The sequence below is a fragment of the Schistocerca nitens genome, chromosome 5 (genome assembly GCF_023898315.1).
Source record: "Schistocerca nitens isolate TAMUIC-IGC-003100 chromosome 5, iqSchNite1.1, whole genome shotgun sequence".
In the NCBI taxonomy this organism is placed as follows: Eukaryota; Metazoa; Arthropoda; class Insecta; order Orthoptera; family Acrididae; genus Schistocerca; species Schistocerca nitens.
Window position 1 is genome coordinate 330,277,565 of NC_064618.1, and position 23,243 is coordinate 330,300,807.

Genomic DNA, 23,243 nt, shown 5'->3' on the forward strand with positions numbered 1-23,243 from the left:
TCTTAAACCAAGCGCGACTCATGACCCCTCCTTGCAGCTTTACTTCTGCCAACACCTCGTCTCCTACCTTCCAAACTTCACAGAAGCTGTCCTGTGAGACTTGCAAGACTAGCGGTCCTGGAAGAAAGTATATTGCAGAGACATGGTGTAGCCACAGCCTGGGGGATGTTTCCAGAATCAAACTTTGCTGCAGAGTGAAAATTTCATTCTGGAAACATTCCCCAGGCTGTGGCTTAGCCATGATTCTGCAGTATCCTTTCTTTCAGGAGTGCTAGTCTTGTAAGCTTTGCAAGAAAGCTTCTTTGAAGTTTAGAAGGCAAGAGACAAGTTACTGGTGGAAGTAAAGCTGTGAGGGTGGGTCATGAGTCATGCTTGGTTAGCTCAGTAGATAGAGCATTTGCCTGCGAAAGGCAAAGGTCCTGAGTTATAGTGTTGGTCCATAACATAGGTTTAATCTGCCAGAAAATTTCATATCGGTACACACTCCACTGCAGAGTGAAAATATCAATCTGGTAATGGCGAGTAGTTTCATAATTTTCAATCAGTATCCTGTAATGCATATTTTAAAATCTAGAACCCTCAGGCTGACAGCCTGGACATTCTTGTTGTATAAAGAAAGATTTTTCTTCTCATTAGTGTCCAGGTGAATGTTAGTTCTTACTAGGGAAAATCCAGGATAGAATATAACAATATTGTGAAAAGGAAAGTTGCTATTCACCATATATCGGAGATGCTGAGTTGCAGACAGGCACAACAAAAAGATTGTCACAAATAGTAGCTTTCGGTCAAGGCCTTCGTCAGAATTAAAAGGCAAACACACACATACACACGCAAACACAACTCTCTCCCTCTCCCTCTCCCTCTCCCTCTCCCTCTCCCTCTCCCTCTCCCTCTCCCTCTCCCTCTCCCTCTCCCTCTCCCTCTCACTCTCACTCTCACTCTCTCTCTCTCTCTCTCTCTCTCTCTCTCTCTCTCTCTCTCTCACACACACACACACACACACACAGCTGCAGTCTCAGGCAACTGAGGCCTCCGTTGCCTGAGGCTGCTGTCGTGTGTGTGTGTGTGTGTGTGTGTGTGTGTGTGTGTGTGTGTGTGTGTGTTTGCCATCTGATTCTGACGAAGGCCTTACTGGCTGAAAGCTACTATTTGTGACAGTCTTTTTGTTGTGCCTGTCTGCGACTCAGCATCTCCACTATATGGCAAATAGCAACTTTCCTTTTCGCAATATTGTTAGTTCTTACTAATTGTCACATAAAAGGTAGGCTTCCTGATTTCAACAGAAAAGTTACTGTAATGATCTTGGCAGCAATTTTTTTGTGTTATTTGTTTCCTATAGGTGTGTCACCTCAAAGATGCATTACTGGAGTGGATCTCGGTGTTCTGCCACAGTGAAAGCATTTTACAAAAATGAGGACTGTACTGTAACAGGAAGCTGAAAATATTGTTAGTCATGTCTCATGAAAAAGGTTTTGTTCCATTAAAAAAATGCAAGAAGTGTAAAGGTGAAGATTTTTGAACGAATTGTGTGTTAAAGCAAAAACCACAAGGTAGGCAAAGTGGTATTCACCAACTGAAAACAATAAAAAAATATGCAAAATATCACAACTGAAAGTTGGGTAATACTCTTCACCTTTGGGGATCACTAATTGTAGTGTACACAGAATTTGTAGCTCAGTTTAAGATTACAGCTATAGAAGATACAACTTGCACTGCAATTATTTGGAACTAACTGTGAATGCTAATTGAATCTGTCTGAGAATTTGAGGCAGTGAACTTTTTTTATCTACTTTGGAATGAGAAACAAGCTGACAATGAAATTAAAAAAGTAACACTGCTCACAAGTGTCAGCTGGATGTTGAAATGAGAAGGCATAACAAACCCAGTACTCCACCATGCAGTTTCCTGTATCTTCCAGTGTTAAGAACATTGATCTCTTTATTGAACTGGCAGAAACTAAGAAGCCAGCCCTCAATATGTGGGGTGCTTCAACAAGAATGACCTGATTTTAACATTTTATCTCTATCAAACGAAACATGCTGCAAAACAGGGATGGATTTTAAAATATCCACGAAGCCGCAAAGTTTTTTGCTGTGTTATTACAATTATTCTTTGTGAACCGACAATATGTAGACAGTAACTAAATTCATCATTTGCTTTATCTAAGATGTCTTCATTGACACAAGTTACTGCTGCTGTTATTGTGTGCTTCAGTTCATTTAGGTCAGTAGTTAAATGGGGAACAAAGACACATTTGCTTGTGTACACATAGAAAAAATATTCATGTGCGGTCATGTCTGAAGATCTCAGCGGCCAAGAATGTGCAGCAGTGCCTCTGTTCCATGCACCCTATTCTATGAGGAGGCAATTTGTCATTGTGAAATTACTGTACATTTGTGTTATTTGTTTAAATGATTTAATGCCGCCAATGGCAGTCACTATTTTCCTTCATTTATTCTACAATCACCCAATTTCAATCTTAGGTCATTGTCGCATATCTTTACAAAAAAATTAATCGAAGGCACAGTGTGCCGTACAAGTATCTGCAACTGTGTATATTTAAATAATGTCCACCATCATTGAGCTTATGAGTGCAGGTGTGCCATAGTTGTCACATTGACCACACTTGGCTGACCCATGACCATGCCCTATGATGTAAAGATCCACCCCCCTGTCGGTGTGGTGCCCGTCTGATGGGGGTCCATATCCTACTGGACAGTCTCAATTGGGGGCCACCTTATAACAAAACCTTAAACTTGTTGATACGCTGCCTCTGGTGCAAGATGGTGACCTGTGAAGATGGTTTCTGCTCCACTCCATGAGGCAGAGTGCACTGGCCTTACAGCCACTTGAGGAAATGGAGTTTTGCCCCATCGCCTGAATTGAGACAGGGGGCACATAGCTGCCCTTGCTTAGTGGTCCAGCCTGGGTCCTGCCCTTCCCACTTTTAAAATTTTTCTTATTCTTTGATATCTGTCATTGGTTTACTGCTTCATTTTCATTGTTTTCTTTTCTGACATTTTACCATTGTCTTCGCATTGTCAGTTCTGTTGTGGTAATGGTGGGTGAGGAAATGCTGATTGGATGTAGAGAATGTATGTTGTTGTTGTTGTTGTGGTCTTCAGTCCTGAGACTGGTTTGATGCAGCTCTCCATGCTACTCTATCCTGTGCAAGCTTCTTCATCTCCCAGTACCTACTGCAACCTACATCCTTCTGAATCTGCTTAGTGTATTGATCTCTTGGTCTCCCTCTACGATTTTTACCCTCCACGCTGCCCTCCAATGCTAAATTTGTGATCCCTTGATGCCTCAAAACATGTCCTACCAACCGATCCCTTCTTCTAGTCAAGTTGTGCCACAAACTTCTCTTCTCCCCAATCCTATTCAATACCTCCTCATTAGTTACGTGATCTACCCACCTTATCTTCAGCATTCTTCTGTAGCACCACATTTCGAAAGCTTCTATTCTCTTCTTGTCCAAACTAGTTATCGTCCATGTCTCACTTCCATACATGGCTACACTCCATACAAATACTTTCAGAAACGACTTCCTGACACCTAAATCTATACTCGATGTTAACAAATTTCTCTTCTTCAGAAACGCTTTCCTTGCCATTGCCAGTCTACATTTTATGTCCTCTCTACTTGGACCATCATCGGTTATTTTACTCCCTAAATAGCAAACCTCCTTTACTACTTTAAGTATCTCATTTCCTAATCTAATTCCCTCAGCATCACCCGACTTAATTTGACTACATTCCATTATCCTCGTTTTGCTTTTGTTGATGTTCATCTTATATCCTCCTTTCAAGACACTGTCCATTCCGTTCAACTGCTCTTCCAAGTCCTTTGCTGTCTCTGACAGAATTACAATGTCATCGGCGAACCTCAAAGTTTTTACTTCTTCTCCATGAATTTTAATACCTACTCCGAATTTTTCTTTTGTTTCCTTTACTGCTTGCTCAATATACAGATTGAATAACATCGGGGAGAGGCTACAACCCTGTCTCACTCCTTTCCCAACCACTGCTTCCCTTTCATGCCCCTCGACTCTTATAACTGCCATCTGGTTTCTGTACAAATTGTAAATAGCCTTTCGCTCCCTGTATTTTACCCCTGCCACCTTCAGAATTTGAAAGAGAGTATTCCAGTCAACATTGTCAAAAGCTTTCTCTAAGTGTACAAATGCCAGAAACGTAGGTTTGCCTTTTCTTAATCTTTCTTCCAAGATAAGTCGTAAGGTCAGTATTGCCTCACGTGTTCCAACATTTCTACGGAATCCAAACTGATCTTCTCCGAGGTCGGCTTCTACTAGTTTTTCCATTCGTCTGTAAAGAATTCGCGTTAGTATTTTGCAGCTGTGACTTATTAAACTGATAGTTCGGTAATTTTCACATCTGTCAACACCTGCTTTCTTTGGGATTGGAATTATTATATTCTTCTTGAAGTCTGAGGGTATTTTGCCTGTCTCATACATCTTGCTCACCAGATGGTAGAGTTTTGTCATGACTGGCTCTCCCGAGGCCATCAGTAGTTCTAGTGGAATGTTGTCTACTCCCGGGGCCTTGTTTCGACTCAGGTCTTTCAGTGCTCTGTCAAACTCTTCACGCAGTATCTTATCTCCCATTTCGTCTTCATCTACATCCTCTTCCATTTCCATAATATTGTCCTCAAGTACATCTCCCTTGTATAAACCCTCTATATACTCCTTCCACCTTTCTGCCTTCCCTTCTTTGCTTAGAACTGGGTTTCCATCTGAGCTCTTGATATTCATACATGTGGTTCTCTTCTCTCCAAAGGTCTCTTTAATTTTCCTGTAGGCAGTATCTATCCTACCCCTAGTGAGACAAGCCTCTACATCCTTACATTTGTCCTCTAGCCATCCCTGCTTAGCCATTTTGCACTTCCTGTCGATTTCATTTTTGAGACGTTTGTATTCCTTTTTGCCTGCTTCATTTACTGCATTTTTATATTTTCTTCTTTCATCAATTAAATTCAATATTTCTTCTGTTACCCAAGGATTTCTATTAGCCCTCGTCTTTTTACCTACTTGATCATCTGCTGCCTTCACCACTTCATCCCTCAGAGCTACCCATTCTTCTTCTACTGTATTTATTTCCCCCATTCCTGTCAATTGTTCCCTTATGCTCTCCCTGAAACTCTCTACAACCTCTGGTTTAGTCAGTTTATCCAGGTCCCATCTCCTTAAATTCCCACCTTTTTGCAGTTTCTTCAGTTTCAATCTGCAGTTCATAACCAATAGATTGTGGTCAGAATCCACATCTGCCCCAGGAAATGTCTTACAATTTAAAACCTGGTTCCTAAATCTCTGTCTTACCATTATATAATCTATTTGAAACCTGTCAGTATCTCCAGGCTTCTTCCATGTATACAGCCTCCTTTCATGATTCTTGAACCAAGTGTTAGCTATGATTAAGTTATGCTCTGTGCAAAATTCTACAAGGCGGCTTCCTCTTTCATTCCTTCCCCCCAATCCATATTCACCTACTATGTTTCCTTCTCTCCCTTTTCCTACTGATGAATTCCAGTCACCCATGACTATTAAATTTTCGTCTCCCTTCACTACCTGAATAATTTCTTTTATCTCATCATACATTTCATCTATTTCTTCATCATCTGCAGAGCTAGTTGGCATATAAACTTGTACTACTGTAGTAGGCATGGGCTTTGTGTCTATCTTGGCCACAATAATGCGTTCACTATGCTGTTTGTAGTAGCTAACCCGCACTCCTATTTTTTTACTCATTATTAAACCTACTCCTGCATTACCCCTATTTGATTTTGTATTTATAACCCTGTAATCACCTGACCAAAAATCTTGTTCCTCCTGCCACCGAACTTCACTAATTCCCACTATATCTAACTTTAACCTATCCATTTCCCTTTTCAAATTTTCTAACCTACCTGCCCGATTAAGTGATCTGACATTCCACGCTCCGATCCGTAGAACGCCAGTTTTCTTTCTCCTGATAACGACGTCCTCTTGAGTAGTCCCCGCCCGGAGATCCGAATGGGGGACTATTTTACCTCCGGAATATTTTACCCAAGAGGACGCCATCATCATTTAATCATACAGTAGAGCTGCATGTCCTCGGGAAAAATTATGGCTGTAGTTTCCCCTTGCTTTCAGCCGTTCGCAGTACCAGCACAGCAAGGCCGTTTTGGTTAATGTTACAAGGCCAGATCAGTCAATCATCCAGACTGTTGCCCCTGCAACTACTGAAAAGGCTGCTGCCCCGCTTCAGGAACCACATGTTTGTCTGGCCTCTCAACAGATACCCCTCCGTTGTGGTTGCACCTACGGTACGGCCATCTGTATCGCTGAGGCACGCAAGCCTCCCCACCAACGGCAAGGTCCATGGTTCATGGGGGGGAGAGAATGTATATCCCATCACAGAGAATGTATATCCCATCACAAAATATGGCCTGGGGGCCTACAGCTGCTCTCTGAGTGGAACAACTTGCCCACCTTCGCCCTCTTACTGCTCTCACTCTTCTGCTTGCTTCGATTTGTTGGTTTTATTGATTCTCTGTTACAGTCGTATTCTCAGAATGCATCTTCTGTGTTCTTTCTATATGAGGATGCGTATAGGATGGAGGGATTGATGATCTAGTGGTTTGGTCAATTTAACACCATCAGTCCAATCAAAATCAAAATTAATAAACCTATGTAACTGAAGAATAATTATGAAATGAAGTTAATGATTTTAGATTTACAGTTTAACCACACCAGTATCGTTGAAGAATAGTGCATCTCCTTTGCTTTAACAGTGCCAGCTTTAAGAAAGTAATACACAACAGTGATGTTACTAATGAAATAGTGCTATGCTGCTACTTTAATTATGCACTAATTCATTTAATGGGCATTTGCAAATCACAACAGAAAAATCTTCAAAGCAAAGGATCTGTGGCACTTGCCTAAGTATAGGAACCGTGTACTTTGACACAATGAACAAACTGTGTTACTACTGTCGAAACAGTGTTTCACAAATTTCTTACTCATTGCACTGCACAGTAATTCATTTATTACTTGATGATGGCTAGTTTTGAGTTTTTGTTCATAACCCATTCTGAAATCATCCTGTGAAACATTAGGCGTCCAGTCAGAATAAATATTACTCCACAAAGCAAAAATCATGACAATCATTATTCAAAGTATAATGCAAGTGGTCATGAAACTGGATGCAAAAAGTTTTGTTTGTGTCCGGTTTCATGATCACTTGCATTGTACCCTTGAACTGCAATTAATTTTAATATTCATTTCGTAAATGTAACAGATAAGAGTTGAACAATTCAGCTGAAGAAAGAAGAGGTTATATTGAAAATACCATTCCATAAAAATTTAAGCAATTAGTTGTAGCATCATCATCATCATATTTTGTAACTATAGTTGGAGTCACGAACAATGGCGGTTGAGTTTAGGCTTGTTCTGCACACCTACATCATGCACATTCGACAACCAATGAGCATTCAGTAGTGTTCAGAGTGCTCTGCTCCGATTGCTGTAGCTAATGCGATCATTAAACTTGATCGTAGCGAGTTGTTTAGTAAATTTCTATTTCATTTGTTGCAAGTTGTCATTGCTGATGGAGGTAGTAAGTGATAAATTCTGCATAAGCAAGGGAGAGACATAATTTGCAGGATGTATGCTTCCTTCAAGCGGAAACACAATATGACTGTCACTTGGAATCGTCAACAATGTTGTTCCCATCCATGCCTCGACATGCACAAACCACCATCGTTCGTGGAGCAGACTATAATCAAATTAGAGAGATATTAAAAAAAAATTAGCATGATATTAATGGAATTTCAAAGAAAATTCATAAGAATTATTATAACATATAGCCTGTCCTTACTTAATGCATGACAGGCGCAGGGAGTTTTTCATGAGTGGCTAAGCCTCTGTATAAGAGACTGACAAGAAATATCTAAATTATTGTAATCCAATATCCTTTCTGGTATCAGGTTCCAAACATTAATGGAAGTAATGTAAAAAGTGATTTTTTTTTAACAACTGACTTCTGTTTCAAAGACAAACATTCCTCTTCCTGTTATCGATCACAGGATTACCCAAACATTGATGTCTGATGATGCTTCATGGAAAATAGGTTGACGGGACATCAGTTACATGAGTGCTAGACACTTAAACATTCAATGAAATTTTATGATTACTGTATATACATTCTGCTTCACCAGAATGTACAGTCAGATCTTTATAACAATCCAGACTCCTGTATTTGATTACTCTGTTTGTTGTATATTTTAACCTGAATATGTTCTTCCTTTCTGTTTTATTACATAGCTTACTGCTTATGAAATATAGACTAGAATTTCCTGTTTGCTTAGTGTATACAGGGTGTTCCAGAAGTAATAGGAAGTATTTTAGAAGTTGGTACTATAGACTAATTGGAATATAGGATTCTACCAGAGTTGTTCACTAGCTGCAATACATTCTGGGTGTGAAGAACTCCTGAAGCATCACAAAACAGCGACAGAAAACTATCTACTGAGTACTTAGTTGTAAGCAATCTTGAGGTTCTTTTGGTGTCACAGGAAAAGGAAATTAAACAATGGAAGATCCAGGATGGAATCCATATAGCAGAGATGCTGAGTCGCAGATAGGCACAACAAAACGACTGCCGCAAAATAAGCTTTTGGCCAACAACTCCATTGTCAAAAATAGACGCGCGCGCGCGCGCACACACACACATACACACATACACACACACACACACACACACACACACACACACACACACACGACCACAGTCCCTGGCAGCTGAAGCCATATTAAGAGCAGCAGCAACAGCAACAGTGCATGATGGAAGAGACACCTGGGTGGGGTAAGGAGGGGGCTGGGGTGGGGAGGGGGAGGAATAGCAGGGTAGGGGTGGGGACAGTGAAATGCTGCTGAGGGGCGTCCAGGGACAAGGTGTAGAGAGGGTAGGGCAGCTAGGTGCAGTCAGGACGTTAGAGGGAAGGCGGTGGGGAGAGGTGGGGGGGAGGGACATGTAGCGGTAAAGGAGAGAAGTAAAAAGACTAGGTGTGTTGGTGGAGTAGAGGGCTGTGTAGTGCTGGAATGGGAACAGGGAAAGGGCTAGATAGGTGAGGGCAATGACTAACAAAGATTACGGCCAGGAGGGTTACGGGAACATAAGATATATTGCAGGGAGAGTTCCCACCTGCGCATTTCAGAAAAGCTGAGTTGTTGGGAAGGATCCATACAGCACAGGCTGTGAAACAGTCATAGAAATGAAGAATGTTGTGTTGGGAGGTGTGCCCAGCGACAGGATGGTCCAGTTGTTTCTTGGCCACAGTTTGTCAGTTGCTATTCATGTGGACAGACAGCTTGTTGGTTGTCATGCTCACATAGAATGCCACACAGTGGTTGCAGCTAAACTTGTAGATTGTGGTGTCACCGCCAGACACCACACTTGCTAGGTGGTAGCTTAAATCGGCCGCGGTCCATTAGTACATGTCGGACCCGCGTGTCGCCACTGTCAGGATCGCAGACCGAGCGCCACCACAAGGCAGGTCTCGAGAGACGTACTAGCACTCGCCCCAGTTGTACGACGACGTTGCTAGCGACTACACTGACGAAGCCTTTCTCTCATTTGCCAAGAGACAGTTAGAATAGCCTTCAGCTAAGTTAATGGCTATGACCTAGCAAGGCGCCATTAACCATTTGTAACGTTGCATGTACCTCAAGATAGAGTCTCACTTGTATCATCCAGAATGCTGTATACCAAAGGACAATATAAAAGTTAAGTGTTCTAGTAGCTACGTTCTTTTCTTTATCACATTCATTACGAATCCTGTTCCAGACTTAACGCCAGACGGCGTGAGTTGACGCGTGCCCTTTCGGCTACTTCACTGTGGACTGGCTGCCTTAACAGTCCACTACATAGATCACATGACTGGTTTCATATTTGTGACAGAACTGGAGTAGGTGGTGGTGGGAGGATGAATGGGACAGGTCTTTTGTCTAAGTCTATTACAGGGATATGAGCCATGGGAGTGGGGGTTGTTTAGGGACAGACGAGTATATTGTGTAGGTTCAGTGGATGGCAGAATACGCTGTGGGAGGGCAGGGAAGAATAGTGGGCAGGACATTTCCCATTTCATGGCACGAAGAGAGGTCAAAACCCTGTCAGAGAATGTAATTCAGTTGCTCCAGTCCTGGGTGATACTGAGTTACAAGGGGAATGCTCCTCTGTGGCCAGGTGATGAGACTTTGGGAGGTGGTGGGTGACTGGAAAGATAAGGCACCGGATATTTGTTTTTGTACATGATTGGGAGGAAAATTACAGTCTGTAAAGGCCTCAGCAAGATCTTCAGTAAATTTCAAGAGGGACCGTTCATCACTGCAGATGTGATGCCCATGGGTGGCTAGGCTGTACGGAAGGGTCTTCTGAACTGCGCAGATGGGAACTCTCCATGCAATATATCCTATGTTCCCGTAACCATTCTGGCCTAAACCTTCTTTAGTCATTGTTCTCTATCTAGCCCCTTCCCTGTTCCAATTCCAGCACTGCACAGCCCTCTGTTCCACCAATGCACACAGTCATTTTACTTCTCTCAACTGCCCCCCGTGTAACCTCCCGATTGCACCTAGCTGCCCTACCCTCTCTCCATCTCATCCCTGCACACTCCCCAGAAGCACTTCATCGTCCCCCACCCCTACCCATCCCTCCCCCTCTCTGCCCCAGCCAACTCTCTACCCCCCTCCCCCCCCCCCCCAGTTACCTCTCCCATCATGCACTGCTGCTGCTGCTGCTGCTGCTGCTCGGAGTCTGACTTTAGCTGCCAGAGACTGTAGTCCATTGTGTGTGTGTGTGTGTGTGTGTGTGTGTGTTTTCTATTTTTGACAAAGGCCTTGCTGGCCGAAAGCTTATTTTATGAGTCTTTTTTGTTGTGTCTATCTGTGTCTCAGCATCTCTCCACTATATGGTGAGTAGCTGCTATCCTTTTTATAATATTGTTGAAAAGGAAATTAGTATACTGAAAGAAGGTTTGACTGCAGCATGTTTGGAATACGAAGACCACATGAAGAAATGAGAAATAGAGAAAAAACTGCCTAGATCAAAGTGATCAGCCCATAGAGTATGTATTGTGTTGCACGTTCATTTTCATGTGATCCATGTATGACTAGGAATACCAATAATAATAACAGGCTTGGTACTTTGCACCATGACCATGACTCTAGAGCTTCAAACAAGAACTCCAGGAAAAATGTATGTATCACTAGCAGCTCTAACAGTAAAGTGCAACAGTGTCTGTTGTCCAAACCTAATATTCATCCAAAAATGATGCCAGCACCAGTCACAAACCCAAAGTTATCTATCAATACCTACCAAAACAAAACAGAAGTAGAAACGAAATTTCATGAAAAACAAAAATCGTGTGGTCAAAAACTCAAGGCTATTATCTTTGTTGACAGCAAAGGCCTCAACTTATCTTGATTTTTAAATGAAGATGCGCAGATTGAATGTTTAGGCGATGTTTACCCCCAAGTCAACACAGTTTCATACTAAATATTAACCAAAATGCTCCCAAGGCATGCACCTCTGACATCATGGTAATTGCAACAGGAACAAACAATGTTGCCTGCAACAACAGTCAGCTTCTAATAAAAACTTTAAAAACCAAATTACCATGCCTTCTATTGAAGAAAGGTTTTAGTGGCCGTGCTTTTCAGAGATGATCTTCCAAACTGGTCATGGATAAACACAAAAGTAACGAGTGTAAATTTGTGAATCTACAAACTGTGTTCAAAATTTGCAAATATTACCATAATTAAATCAAGCAAATTTCACAGACACTTTTATATTTGAATTGGGTTTCACTTAAACAATCTTGGGAGATGACAAATCACAAATTTCATATTAGAGACTGTAAAGAAAGAAAAAGCACTAAATGGCCCCATAATACCACTCAGTTATCGAGAGCCAAACATCAGTAAGAAAACATTGTAGACAAAGACAAATACAATGTAAAACATACTCAAAATGCAAATGAGTGTAGCTCAAAAAAATTTTGTGGTCAATCCTCTTATCCAGGCAACCAATACGAAAGGAACCACAGTCAATAATGCAGTATGCAACATCCACCAGAAATGTAAGAGAAATAACTCTTTTGTGTGCCACCACAATGTACAATCAATAACAAACAAGCTTGCAGACGCTGAACTTCTATTTACAACAGACTTAAAAAATGTAAATTTAATGTGCATTGCAGAACACTTGGTAAAGGGAGAACAGATTTCCTCAGTTAACATATCTGGCTACATATTAACATCTCATTATTGCAGATAAAGTCAAAAAGGTGGAGGTGCCGCATATTTATAAAAAAAATATGTAAAATATAAAAGGTTTGACCAGTTTGATTATTTAAATAAAGACAAGTATTTTGAACTAGCTGCTTTTGAAATTCTAGAGACAAACATAATCATTGGATTCTTTTACTGCTCTGTGACAGGTATCGTATGTGTGTTCCTCAAAAATCTTGAAATACTGTTAAACAATCTCCACCAAAATAAAAAAGTACTGATTCTGTGTGGCGACTTTAATGTTGATTGTCTATCTCCAGGGCATGTGAGAGAATCCCAGTTGAACCTCATATGAAAGAATCCCAATTGAACCTCATAAGCTCATTCAGTTTTAAAACTACATTTTCTCACCCCACAAGATGCAAAAATAACACCAAAACAACTCTAGACCAGATATTTAAAAAACTGTCACTACCGGGCTGTAGAACCTCTGGGTACAGGCTGCAGTGATCACAGTGCCTAAGTCCTCCACCTTACAAGTGTCATCCCTCCAAGCTGCAACAAAAAATACACAGCTTAAGTAAGAAGTTATAACCATGACAATATTGAAAACATTCAACAATTCACTAGCAGCAGAAAAATGGAATGAGGTATACGAAGCAAACAATACAGACAAAAGAATGTAATGCTTCTTAAACACATTCCTGTATCACTTCAGTATTGTTTTCCCTCTCAAATTGAAATATATGAAATCAAAAGAATCCAAAACAACTGGTGTAAGGATTTCCTGAAGAAGGAAGAGAGGCCTGTTGAAGCACTTAAAAAATGAGTCATCGCTGATGACAGGTACATTTCCTAATTGTATGAACGTGGCAAAAGTTGTCTTGATCTTTAAGAAAGGTGGGAAAAATAACGTGGAAAACCACAGACCTATATCATTGTTATCTGTTCTTGGTAAACTTCTGGAGAGACTATTCTATCAAAGACTAATAAACTGTCTGGAAAAGAACCAAATCCTCTCAGATGCCCAGCATGACTTCAGTGATAATAAATCCACAACAATGGGTATATATGAGCACCTTAGATGTTCTATACAGAAAACAAAACATAGTTGGGATCTTCCTAGATTTGTCAAAGGCATTTGACATCATAGACCATAATATTCTACTTGACAAACTGAAGTTGTGTGACATCAGAGACTTCCATCTGATCTACTTCTCACAGGAAACAAAAAGTAGCAGTAACTTACAGTGATCATCGATATATTGAAACTTACTACTCTGACTATGGAAATATCGCACGAGATGTGTCCTGAGGTTCAATACTTTGACCAATTCTGTTCCTTCTTTATGTTAATGACTTACTGTTGAACATCAATGCCACTAACAGTACACTCTTTGCAGATGACACCAGTCTCCTCCTTACCAGTAGAAATTGCCATGAGCTGCAAGAGGCCATAACTAAAAGTGGAGTGAGCTGCATGATTGGTTCGACAGAAGTAATCTGATAGTCGGTACAAAGAAAACCACCTTCCTAAACTTCCACCTGAGAACCACAAAATTGCTGCCAGATGTGGAACTACATGGCCCTGTAATATCCCCCACATCAGAATAAAAATTTTTAGCCCTGTGGATCCAGGACAACTTCAAGTGGGAAACACACATCTGCAAAATGAATAGTAAGGTGAACCAAGTGTGCTACACATTATGTATCCTTACATACTACACAAACGCAGAGAAAATCCACAATTTCGTAGTGTAATTCAGTATGGTATCATATTCTGGGGAGAATCCACACATAGCAAAGACATTCTCTTCACCCAGAAGAGAGCTGTGAGAATAATGAACAGGGCAAAGCTAACTGACAGCTGCAGACCTGCAGACCTCTCTTACAAAGTTTACTAATTCTTACTGTTGGCCATCTCTACATATGAGAAAGATGTAACTTTGTAAAAAGTAATATTACTAAATTCAACAAAAATGTGAATATTCATTATCATGATACAAGACAAACAACAAAACTTCATGTTTAAAATATGGGTACCTCCACCTTCAGAAACTCTCCATTTAACCAAGGCATCTGAGTCTGTCACTAAAAATAAGGAACAGGAAGTCTCTGCCTTTGTTTAATAAGACTCTGGAAACTTCACATAGTATCTGAATTTTTGGTCCATAGGTGTGAAAAGATACACGAAATCAACTGCGAGATTGAATTTTGTACAAGAAGTAAACAATAATGTAAAATATAGGTAAAATAGTTTTGCATTTACACCATCTAAAAATAAGCAAATTGTGTGCTCTATTTTAATTTTGCCAAACAGGCATGTGTTTTGTATATATATGAGAAAGAACTGTAACTAAAATAATTAATAACTATGTAAAATATTGTTTGTATGTTCACATCACACACCTCCATATCATCAAACCATCACTCCATGCTGTGAATTGTCCAATATCAGTTATATGTTTGTGCATCACCATGTGCAAATCTTGTACAAAAATGATTCAAAGAACTAATAAATAAACATTTCCTTTACAAGTACTATTTTCCTACATGGTCTCCATCATATTCAGTGGCCTTACACCAGAGCTTGTGTAAGAACATGTTTTCCTGATGGCAAAAGCTCTTGTCCTGTGCTCATTGCCATGTTTTCACTGTGTGAATTATGCTTTAATTGTCTTCAAAGTGTGCCCCACATAAAGAATCCAGAGGTGGCCCAAACAGCTTGAAGTCATTCCAGTGACTGCCTTTTTGTTTCTGATGCATCTAGGTTCCGTTTCCTGCATCTGTCTGTGATAGAAATGCCCTCTGCACTGATCTCAAACTACTCCAATACATCAGACGAAATGGTTTTTCTTTGAATCATGTGGCCTGTTGCGAGTTCTCGTGGAACTCATCTTGAGCACTCCTTTCAGTACCCAAGGATTTAAATCATTGCACATGCACAACCAATGCTTGCTGATAGTTGTAGAGTCAATTGCTGAATTATGATGCACCTGTCTGCACAGGTAATGGCTTTTGCACAATTCATTATGTCAGGAACAGTGGCTGTGACAATGTCCTAATTGTGACCAATCATGAAGTTCAGTTTCTGCATTTCCTGATGCCCTAACTCTTTTGTTCACCTATCACACAACAGTGCTCCTATCAACTGCATCATTTCCTAGAAAGATAAGGTTTTCACATTTGGTACTCCAGTTGCTATGTGTTTGTTCAACAGTTGTAATTTTTGTTATGAAGTTCAAATTTTGAGGTTATGCCTGACTTTACAAACTGAATTTCTCAACTGTGATTGTGATTTGTGGGCCAATTCTCATGCACTTGCACCGTGTCATAAGATACACTGTGTGATCAAAAGTTTCCAGACACGTTTTAGTGGTCATAATATGGGGTGTGTGTACCCTTGGTCTTTATGATGAATTGAACTCCATCTAAGGCAACACTTTCAGTAATGTGTCTAAATGTACGTGAATGACTAGCCACTCCTCGTTCGTAGAGCCAAAATCAGATAAGGTAGTGATGTTGTTGGGTGCTGAGGTCTGGAGCATTGCAAAGGTATTCCATTGCGTTCCAGTCAGGACTCTGTGAGGCCAGCCTATTTCAGGAATATTATTGTCCGTGAACCATTGCCTCACAGCTCCTACTTTATGAAAGGGTGCATTGTCATGCTGATACAATCAATCATTGTATCTGAATTGTTTCTCTAATGTATGCAATGCACAGTGCTGTAAAATGTCTTCATATCCTTTTGCATGTATCATTTTCATATGCACAATAATGGCGGTGCACCCTGACGGTGAAAACACTCCCATACTGTAATACAACCTCCTCCGTACTGCACTGTTGGCACTACACATGATGGCAGGTAACACACTCCAGGTATTTGCCAAACCCAAACCTTACCATCAGATTGCCACTGATTGATGAATTCGTATTACTCATTTCCAGTTACCCACTGTCAAGTGGTGTTGATCTTTACACCACTTTAAGCATGGCTTAACACTGACTGCAGAAATGTGTGGTTTATGAGGAACTGGTCAGCCGTCTTACCCAATCTCTTTAACTCCCCACACAGTCAGTGTGCCAGCTGGAATGCTGGTAACACTTTGGAACACACGAGTGATTCCTTCTGCTGATTATATTTTACTTTTTAGAACCAGCCTCTGCAACACCCAAGAGTCCCTGTCTGTCAGTACATGAAGTCTGCATGGTGTTGTTTTAGCTGTGGTTGTTCCTTTTTGCACTTCACAATCACACCACCAACAGTCAGCTTGGTCAGCTTTAAAATGGTTGAAATGTAGCTTATGGATTTGTTACTCCATGTTTGAAGTCACTGAGTTCTCCTGACCAACCTTCTGGTGTTACTGCTTCTCTGCTGATAAGACGATACTCCCTGCTCTTTTTGTACTGGTGGGTCTGCCAATTGTGACATATAGTGGTAAGTTCAGCAATAGATAGAGGTATCAGGCTACTTTTGATCAGATAGTGTAGGTTCACTACAGAAAGTTGTCGTGTAGAAAACATACCTCACCATAATAGAAAAAATCAAACAATGCAAAATCCAGTATGGAATGTAACAATATTAGAGAAGAAAAGTTGCTAATCACAATGCTATTTAGAAGGTCACAGATAGGCACAACAAAAAGATTATCACAATTATAGCTTTCGGCCTTTAATGCCTTTGTCAACAGCACTCTCTCTCTCTCTCTCTCTCTCTCTCTCTCTCTCTCTCTCTCTCTCTCAAGCAAGCACACAGTGGTTTCAGCTGCCTGAGACTGAAAAACTTATCTTAAATGGAAAGAAGAAATTTTAACTTTAGTATTCACTAAGAGATTTATGTTCCTTACGACAAAGTCCAATGTTTACAGGTTTGCACAGTGCAGAGAGAGAGCCAACAAATCAGTACAAATAATGCGACACAGTTCTGTGACAGCTACAGGTACCAAGTTTTAGTTAACAACTGGACTATTCTGACATTAAACATTTTCTTGGTTAAAAATATACGGCACCTGTCTATACATGGTGTGTGAACAGTGTACTGTGCTAGTAACAATGCTCTTGGATGTATTGATTTTTTGAGCTTTTTGTGTCATTTTGCGTCATTTAATGGAATAAAATGGCCTTTATGACAGAAAGGTGAGGCCACAATAAAACAGTATAAGTTGTGAAATTGTTATTTTGATTTAAATCCTCAATTTTGATTTGGTAAATTACTGCAAACAGCTTCAAAAAATCAATAGTTATTTTCTTGTCAAAAGTAAGTTGCTTTATTCCTTATGACGTTGCAGTTGATGGGATCATAACCTAAAAGCATTTTAGAGGATGTTCACGTTTTCAATTTCTGTGTCTCCTATCCCTAGAAGACATGGGGTCATCTCATATTGTGCATGTGTGCAGTAAAGCCTGTGCTGACTAATAACCAGTTCTTCATGTGTGGTCTCGGAAGTGAAAGATGTAAAGTAGTTCTGGGATGACAAGTGATACAAGCCCCCTATTCACTCTAAGTTATTAAACTTATCATTGTACATAGCTTGCTCAGCCTTCCTTTGTTGCAGAAAGACTGCAGTGCTGTGTGAGATGGACTAATATAAAATAAAAAGTATTTGCAGAAGCATGTCACCAGCTAACCATTTATGTATCTTTGTAGTTATTGTTGATCACTGCAGCACAGCACATTTGCAAACTCATTTTTCATACTTGACATTTCCAATAAAATCATGGCAGACACACCACCAGAAGAATCTGCCAGTAACTAAGACCTGGGTAAAGTTAGGCAGTTGCTGGAGCTTCATGATGAAATTACATCAGTGAAGGGAAATAAATTTATCATCTGACATTTATTGTGGTGGATATAACTCAGCACACTGAAGTGTTTATGCAACTGATTTGAGAATGCAGCGTGAACAAACCACACTCAGTTTCACGAATTTGCTGCTACAGTGAACGCTTGTAGCCACCAAGCTTATTGAAGGATTGGCTGCAGTTGGAGGCGACAGAGTCCCAACATACGTAATAGAAATATGTGAATAATTTTTCAAATTTGTCTTCTAGGTCAGAGACAGGGGAAGAAATGTTAACTTTGTTAATAATGTTCCTGAACATTTGTATAATTAAGAACTGGTGCCTCCTATTAAAAAGAATGATGTCTGAATAATACGAGGTAAAAAGATACTGATGAGCCATAACATATGACCACCTTCTAAATAGCATGTTTCTCCACCTTCGATATCATTTACAGCAATGATCCTATGTGACATGAATTTGGCAAGTCAGTGGTAGGTTTCCATAAGTATGTGCCATCAGATGTTTATGCACCTATCTCACAGTTCTCTTAAATTACAGCTCAGTGATTTGGGGGCTCAGAACTGGCGGCTGATAGTATCCCAGATGTGTTCCATCAGGTACACGACAGGTGAATTCGGCTGCTATGACACAACGTCAGTTCACTATCAGGCTCCTGAAACCAGTGATGCATGATCCTGTCATTGTGGGATGGGACGTTATTTGCTGGAAGATACCATCTCAATTTGGGAAGACAGAGCATGAGGGGATGCTGTTAGTCTGCAGTAATGTTCACCTAGGCCACCGCTGTCATTGTGACTTCAATTACTACAACAGGACCCACGGAAGTCCTTATGAATGTCCCCAACAGCATAATAATGTTCGCTCAACCTGTGTCCGCAGTGCGGTGCCTGTTTAGAGCAACCGCACACCTGGATGATGGTGTATCCGGACATGACTATTGAACTAGTGTAACGAGCACCATGTCATCCAGTCAGGTGACACATTTCCATTGATCCATGATCTAATCTCAGTCAATGTGTGCCCACTGCAAGTGTTATTGACAGTGTCACTTGGTCAACATGACAACACACAGAGGTGTTAAAATTTACAAAAGATAACTGTTTGTATGAACTGACAGTCACGATGAGAGTCACCTGCTACCCAGATGTTGCTTAGTGTAGAAATTTTGCTACATCTTTAGGAGCGTTCCAAGTATCTGATGTAAATTCCTCCATCATGATGTATAGGTAACTGAATTGTGATTTGGTATTTAGGTTCCTGAAAATTATGTAGCATTTGTAGAAGAAGAGAGAAACATTCTTGCCAAATCACTGCATTTGCTTGTTACATTGTTCATTGATGTTGAAGGTAAGGAGTAAAAAAATCTTAATCCTTCTTCTAACAAAAAAGGCAAATAGCAAAGCTATGCATAGAGAAAGACACATCAATGATAATCATTGATGGTATAACTGATCTTGTTAGCAATGATGTATATCTTTGCCGAAAGTTAAATAGTCTTTAGTAAATCCTGTCCACCATCTTTTCACATCACAAGAGTAGAAGCACTTCTGTGGAGTAGAAGTTGTCTCAAAGAAGCCTTTTCATTTTGTTTTCAAATTTTAATTTTAGTGTCTGTCAGGTATTTTATATCATTTGGTAGGTGCTCAGTAATTTTGGTCGCATCATTGTACATCTCATTTTTGCCAGTGGAAACCTTAATGTGGACTGATGAACATAATCTTTTCCTCTGATATTGTTATTGCAGACATCATCGTTCTTCTTAAACTGCAGTGGATTATTTACAATGAACTTCATGGGGGAATAAATATACTTTGAAGTGTAGTCAGGATGCCTAACTTCTTAAAGAGACTTCTACGAGATGATTTTATGTGAGCAGCACATAACATTCTTACAGCATGTTTTGGAGTAATGAAGACTTTCTTTTGTAAAGATGAGTTACCCCAGTGAATTATTCCATATTACATTATTCAATAAAAATAGGCAAAATACGAGGGCCGTTCAGAAAGTAACCTCCGGTTGATTTAAAAAAATACACCAAGTTAAATAAAAATATTGTAATATATACATCTTACAACTACATCTTTGCACTATTTTTCTACATAGTCTCCATAGCGATTGAGGCACTTATCGTATCTCTTCACAAGCTTTGAAATTCCTTCTGCATAAAAATCACCCGCTTGTGCCTGGAGCCAGCCTGTGACCGCATCTTTGAGCTCTTCGTCGTCATCAAACCGCTGTGACCCGAGCCATTTCTTCAAATGCATGAAGAGGTGATAATCACTTGGCGCCAGGTCTGGGCTGTAAGGTGGATGGTTGATAACGTCCCACTTGAAGGACTCAAGAAGGGCCGTTGTTCTGCGAGCAGAGTGAGGACGGGCGTTATCGTGCAAAAAAACAATACCGGAAGTCAGCATACCACGGCGTTTGTTCTGTATAGCCCGTCGTAACTTTTTTATTGTTTCACAGTACACGTCTTGATTAATGGTCGTACCACGTTCCATGAATTCAACCAACAACACCCCGTTGGCATCCCAAAACACCGTTGCCATCAGTTTTCTGGCAGAAAAATCTTGCGAGGCTTTTCTTGGTTTGGTAGGCGAATTTGAATGTGCCCACATCTTTGATTGTTCTTTTGTCTCAGGGTTCACGTACTTAATCCAGGTTTCGTCACCGGTCACGATTCTGTTTGACAATGGTTCTCCTTCGTCCTCATAACGTGACAGAAAGTCTAATGCAGAGGCCATTCTTTGAGTTTTGTGGTGGTCGGTAAGAATTTTGGGCACCCATCGTGCACAAAACTTACGGTAACCCAATCTTGCTGTCACTATCTCGTACAAGAGAGTCTTAGAAATCTGTGGAAAACCAGTAGACCACTCCGACATTGAGAAACTTCGATTTTCACGAACTTTTGCATCAACTGTCTGAACGAGTTCGTCAGTCACCAATGATGGTCTACCACTCCTCTCTTCATCATGAACGTTTTCTCGTCCACTTTTAAATAAACGTACCCATTCACGGACAACTCCTTCACTCATAACTCTTGGTCCGTACACGGCACAAAGCGCACGATGAATAGCTGCTGCAGAATATCCTTTGGCTGTAAAAAACCTTATGACAGCACGCACTTCACATTTGGCGGGGTTTTCTATTGCAGCACACATTTCAAACTGCCACAAAAACTAAACTAGCGCAGGTACGACATTCACTCGACCACGGCTTGATGCCGACTGACCTGTTGAGTGCGTGAACGCACAGATGGCGTCGCTACTCCCCCCCCACAACCTGCACTGTGACCAATCGGAGGTTGCTTTCTGAACCGCCCTCGTATGTCAACTGACTGACTTGAATTTCACCAAGGTTCGCAATGATTACAAATGTAAATGTGGCTGATGTAAATTCTTTTAGGAGTTCCAAAATATGCGTTTTCCAGCTTAAATTCCCGTCAGTACGGACTCCCAAAAATTTTGAAGTTTCCACCATAGTCATTATTTCCTCACTGTGTGTTCTGCTTACCATTATTGTAGACCTATAGCTGTATAGAATTGAATATGTTGTTTCTTTTTGGAATTTGGAGCGAAACCTTTAGCAGAAAACAATTCAGTAATACTTTTTAAGAAAATTATTTACCATTTCTTGTACTGCTGCAAGTATGTTTGAATTGATTACAATAGTGGTTTCATGTTAAAAAAAAAATCAACTAATTGTGCTATCTTAAATAAGAGATCATTTACATATATGAGAAACAATAGTGGACCTAAGATTAAGCTTTGTGAGACCATATGAGTGAGTCAGAGTTATGTAGTCATTACTTACATATTTGCTCACTCAGTAGCAAACTCTTAACTTTGTAGAGGAAACCATAACGACTTTGAAGCTTGAGTTCAGACATATCACTCAAAAGACATGCAGGTGATAAAAAGGAAAGCAAGCATATGCATAGTTAATTGTAGTATTAGGAAATTGCATTACAGATTCAGAGAGAAATCATAGCTGGAGAACAGTCAGAGCAAGGCAGCTAAAATTATCATATAAAGAGTTTTTATACTGTTTGAATTTGGTTCCCAGCTTGAATACTGTTGGTCAGATGTCATAAAAGATACATTTTCTTTTCTTTTTTTCTGTCACAAGTGAAGTATATTGAGATCTTTTTTTGTCAGGCGCTGCAGCCGTCTAGTACCAGATAAGAACAAATCGGTCAGCTTCTTGTAATACATGGCATTTCTCAAAGTAATGATAAACCTAACTGAATATGTTTGTTTTGGTGAGAAATGGCTAATCAGTTAAGTTGCATTTCAGCAACTGTTCGTGATCTAGGGTTGAAACTGATCAAGGGAGCATTTGTTACAATTGAGGAGCTTGAATTGAAAAGATGCATGTCTTTCATTGAATAAGTACAGTACAGAATTGTAGCAAAGTAAATATAATCAAGGGTAACAGTTATAAAATTAGGAAAGATGTGAAACAGAGTGATCACTTTTCCTTTACACTGGTCATTCATTTTATAACTGTTCACTTGGTGCACAGAGTTTGTATTGGTATTTGTTGACGAAGAGATGATTCAGCACTTTTATTCCAGACTAAATCACATCACGTTTTGACAGTCAATTGAAGCAATAAATGAACTGAGATTTTATCATCCTCAGACAAGGGCTAAAACATATGTACAATAAGTGGACATTGAATTGTGTATCTTAATTGAAATGTATATATACATGACAGTCACATTACATTTTTGACATGTTTCCTTTTCAGGATCAATATTTTGATACTTACACTGTACAATCTTCAGCAGAGGTCAGGAGAAGTCAGTTTGCGAGGATATTTTCATTGGAAAGTACACATATGTGCTTTTATCCATAAACACTGGGATACATTGGTTGGCCAACATTATTTGTAAGTATGTTTTACTGTTGGACATATGTAGTTTCAACAATATCTTTTCCATATTGTTCAGTTTACTATATGAAGTTACCTTTGGTATAACTAGATGTCCAATATCATTTTATAGAGATCAAAGGTATACCACCACCACCACCACCACCACCACCACCACCACCACCACCACCACCACCACCACCACCACCCCCCCCCCTTGATCAGATATGCAAGGCCCCGTGTAAAACCCTTTTTAATACTATTCATCACAATT

The 23,243-nt window shown here is 40.1% G+C and overlaps 1 protein-coding gene across 4 annotated transcripts in view; it reads left to right on the forward strand.

The window, feature by feature from the left end:
- LOC126259339 (cysteine-rich protein 2-binding protein) overlaps nucleotides 1-23,243 on the forward strand; it is a 210,896-nt gene that overhangs the window by 28,866 nt on the left and 158,787 nt on the right. For all 4 annotated transcript variants that reach the window (XR_007546503.1, XM_049956045.1, XM_049956046.1 and 1 more), the window contains exon 2: nucleotides 22,847-22,987. Coding sequence is in view for 3 of the 4 variants with exons in the window: in XM_049956045.1 (XP_049812002.1) it covers nucleotides 22,847-22,987 (141 nt within the window). In the remaining variant the exon portion in view is untranslated. The remainder of the gene's footprint in view (nucleotides 1-22,846; nucleotides 22,988-23,243) is intronic.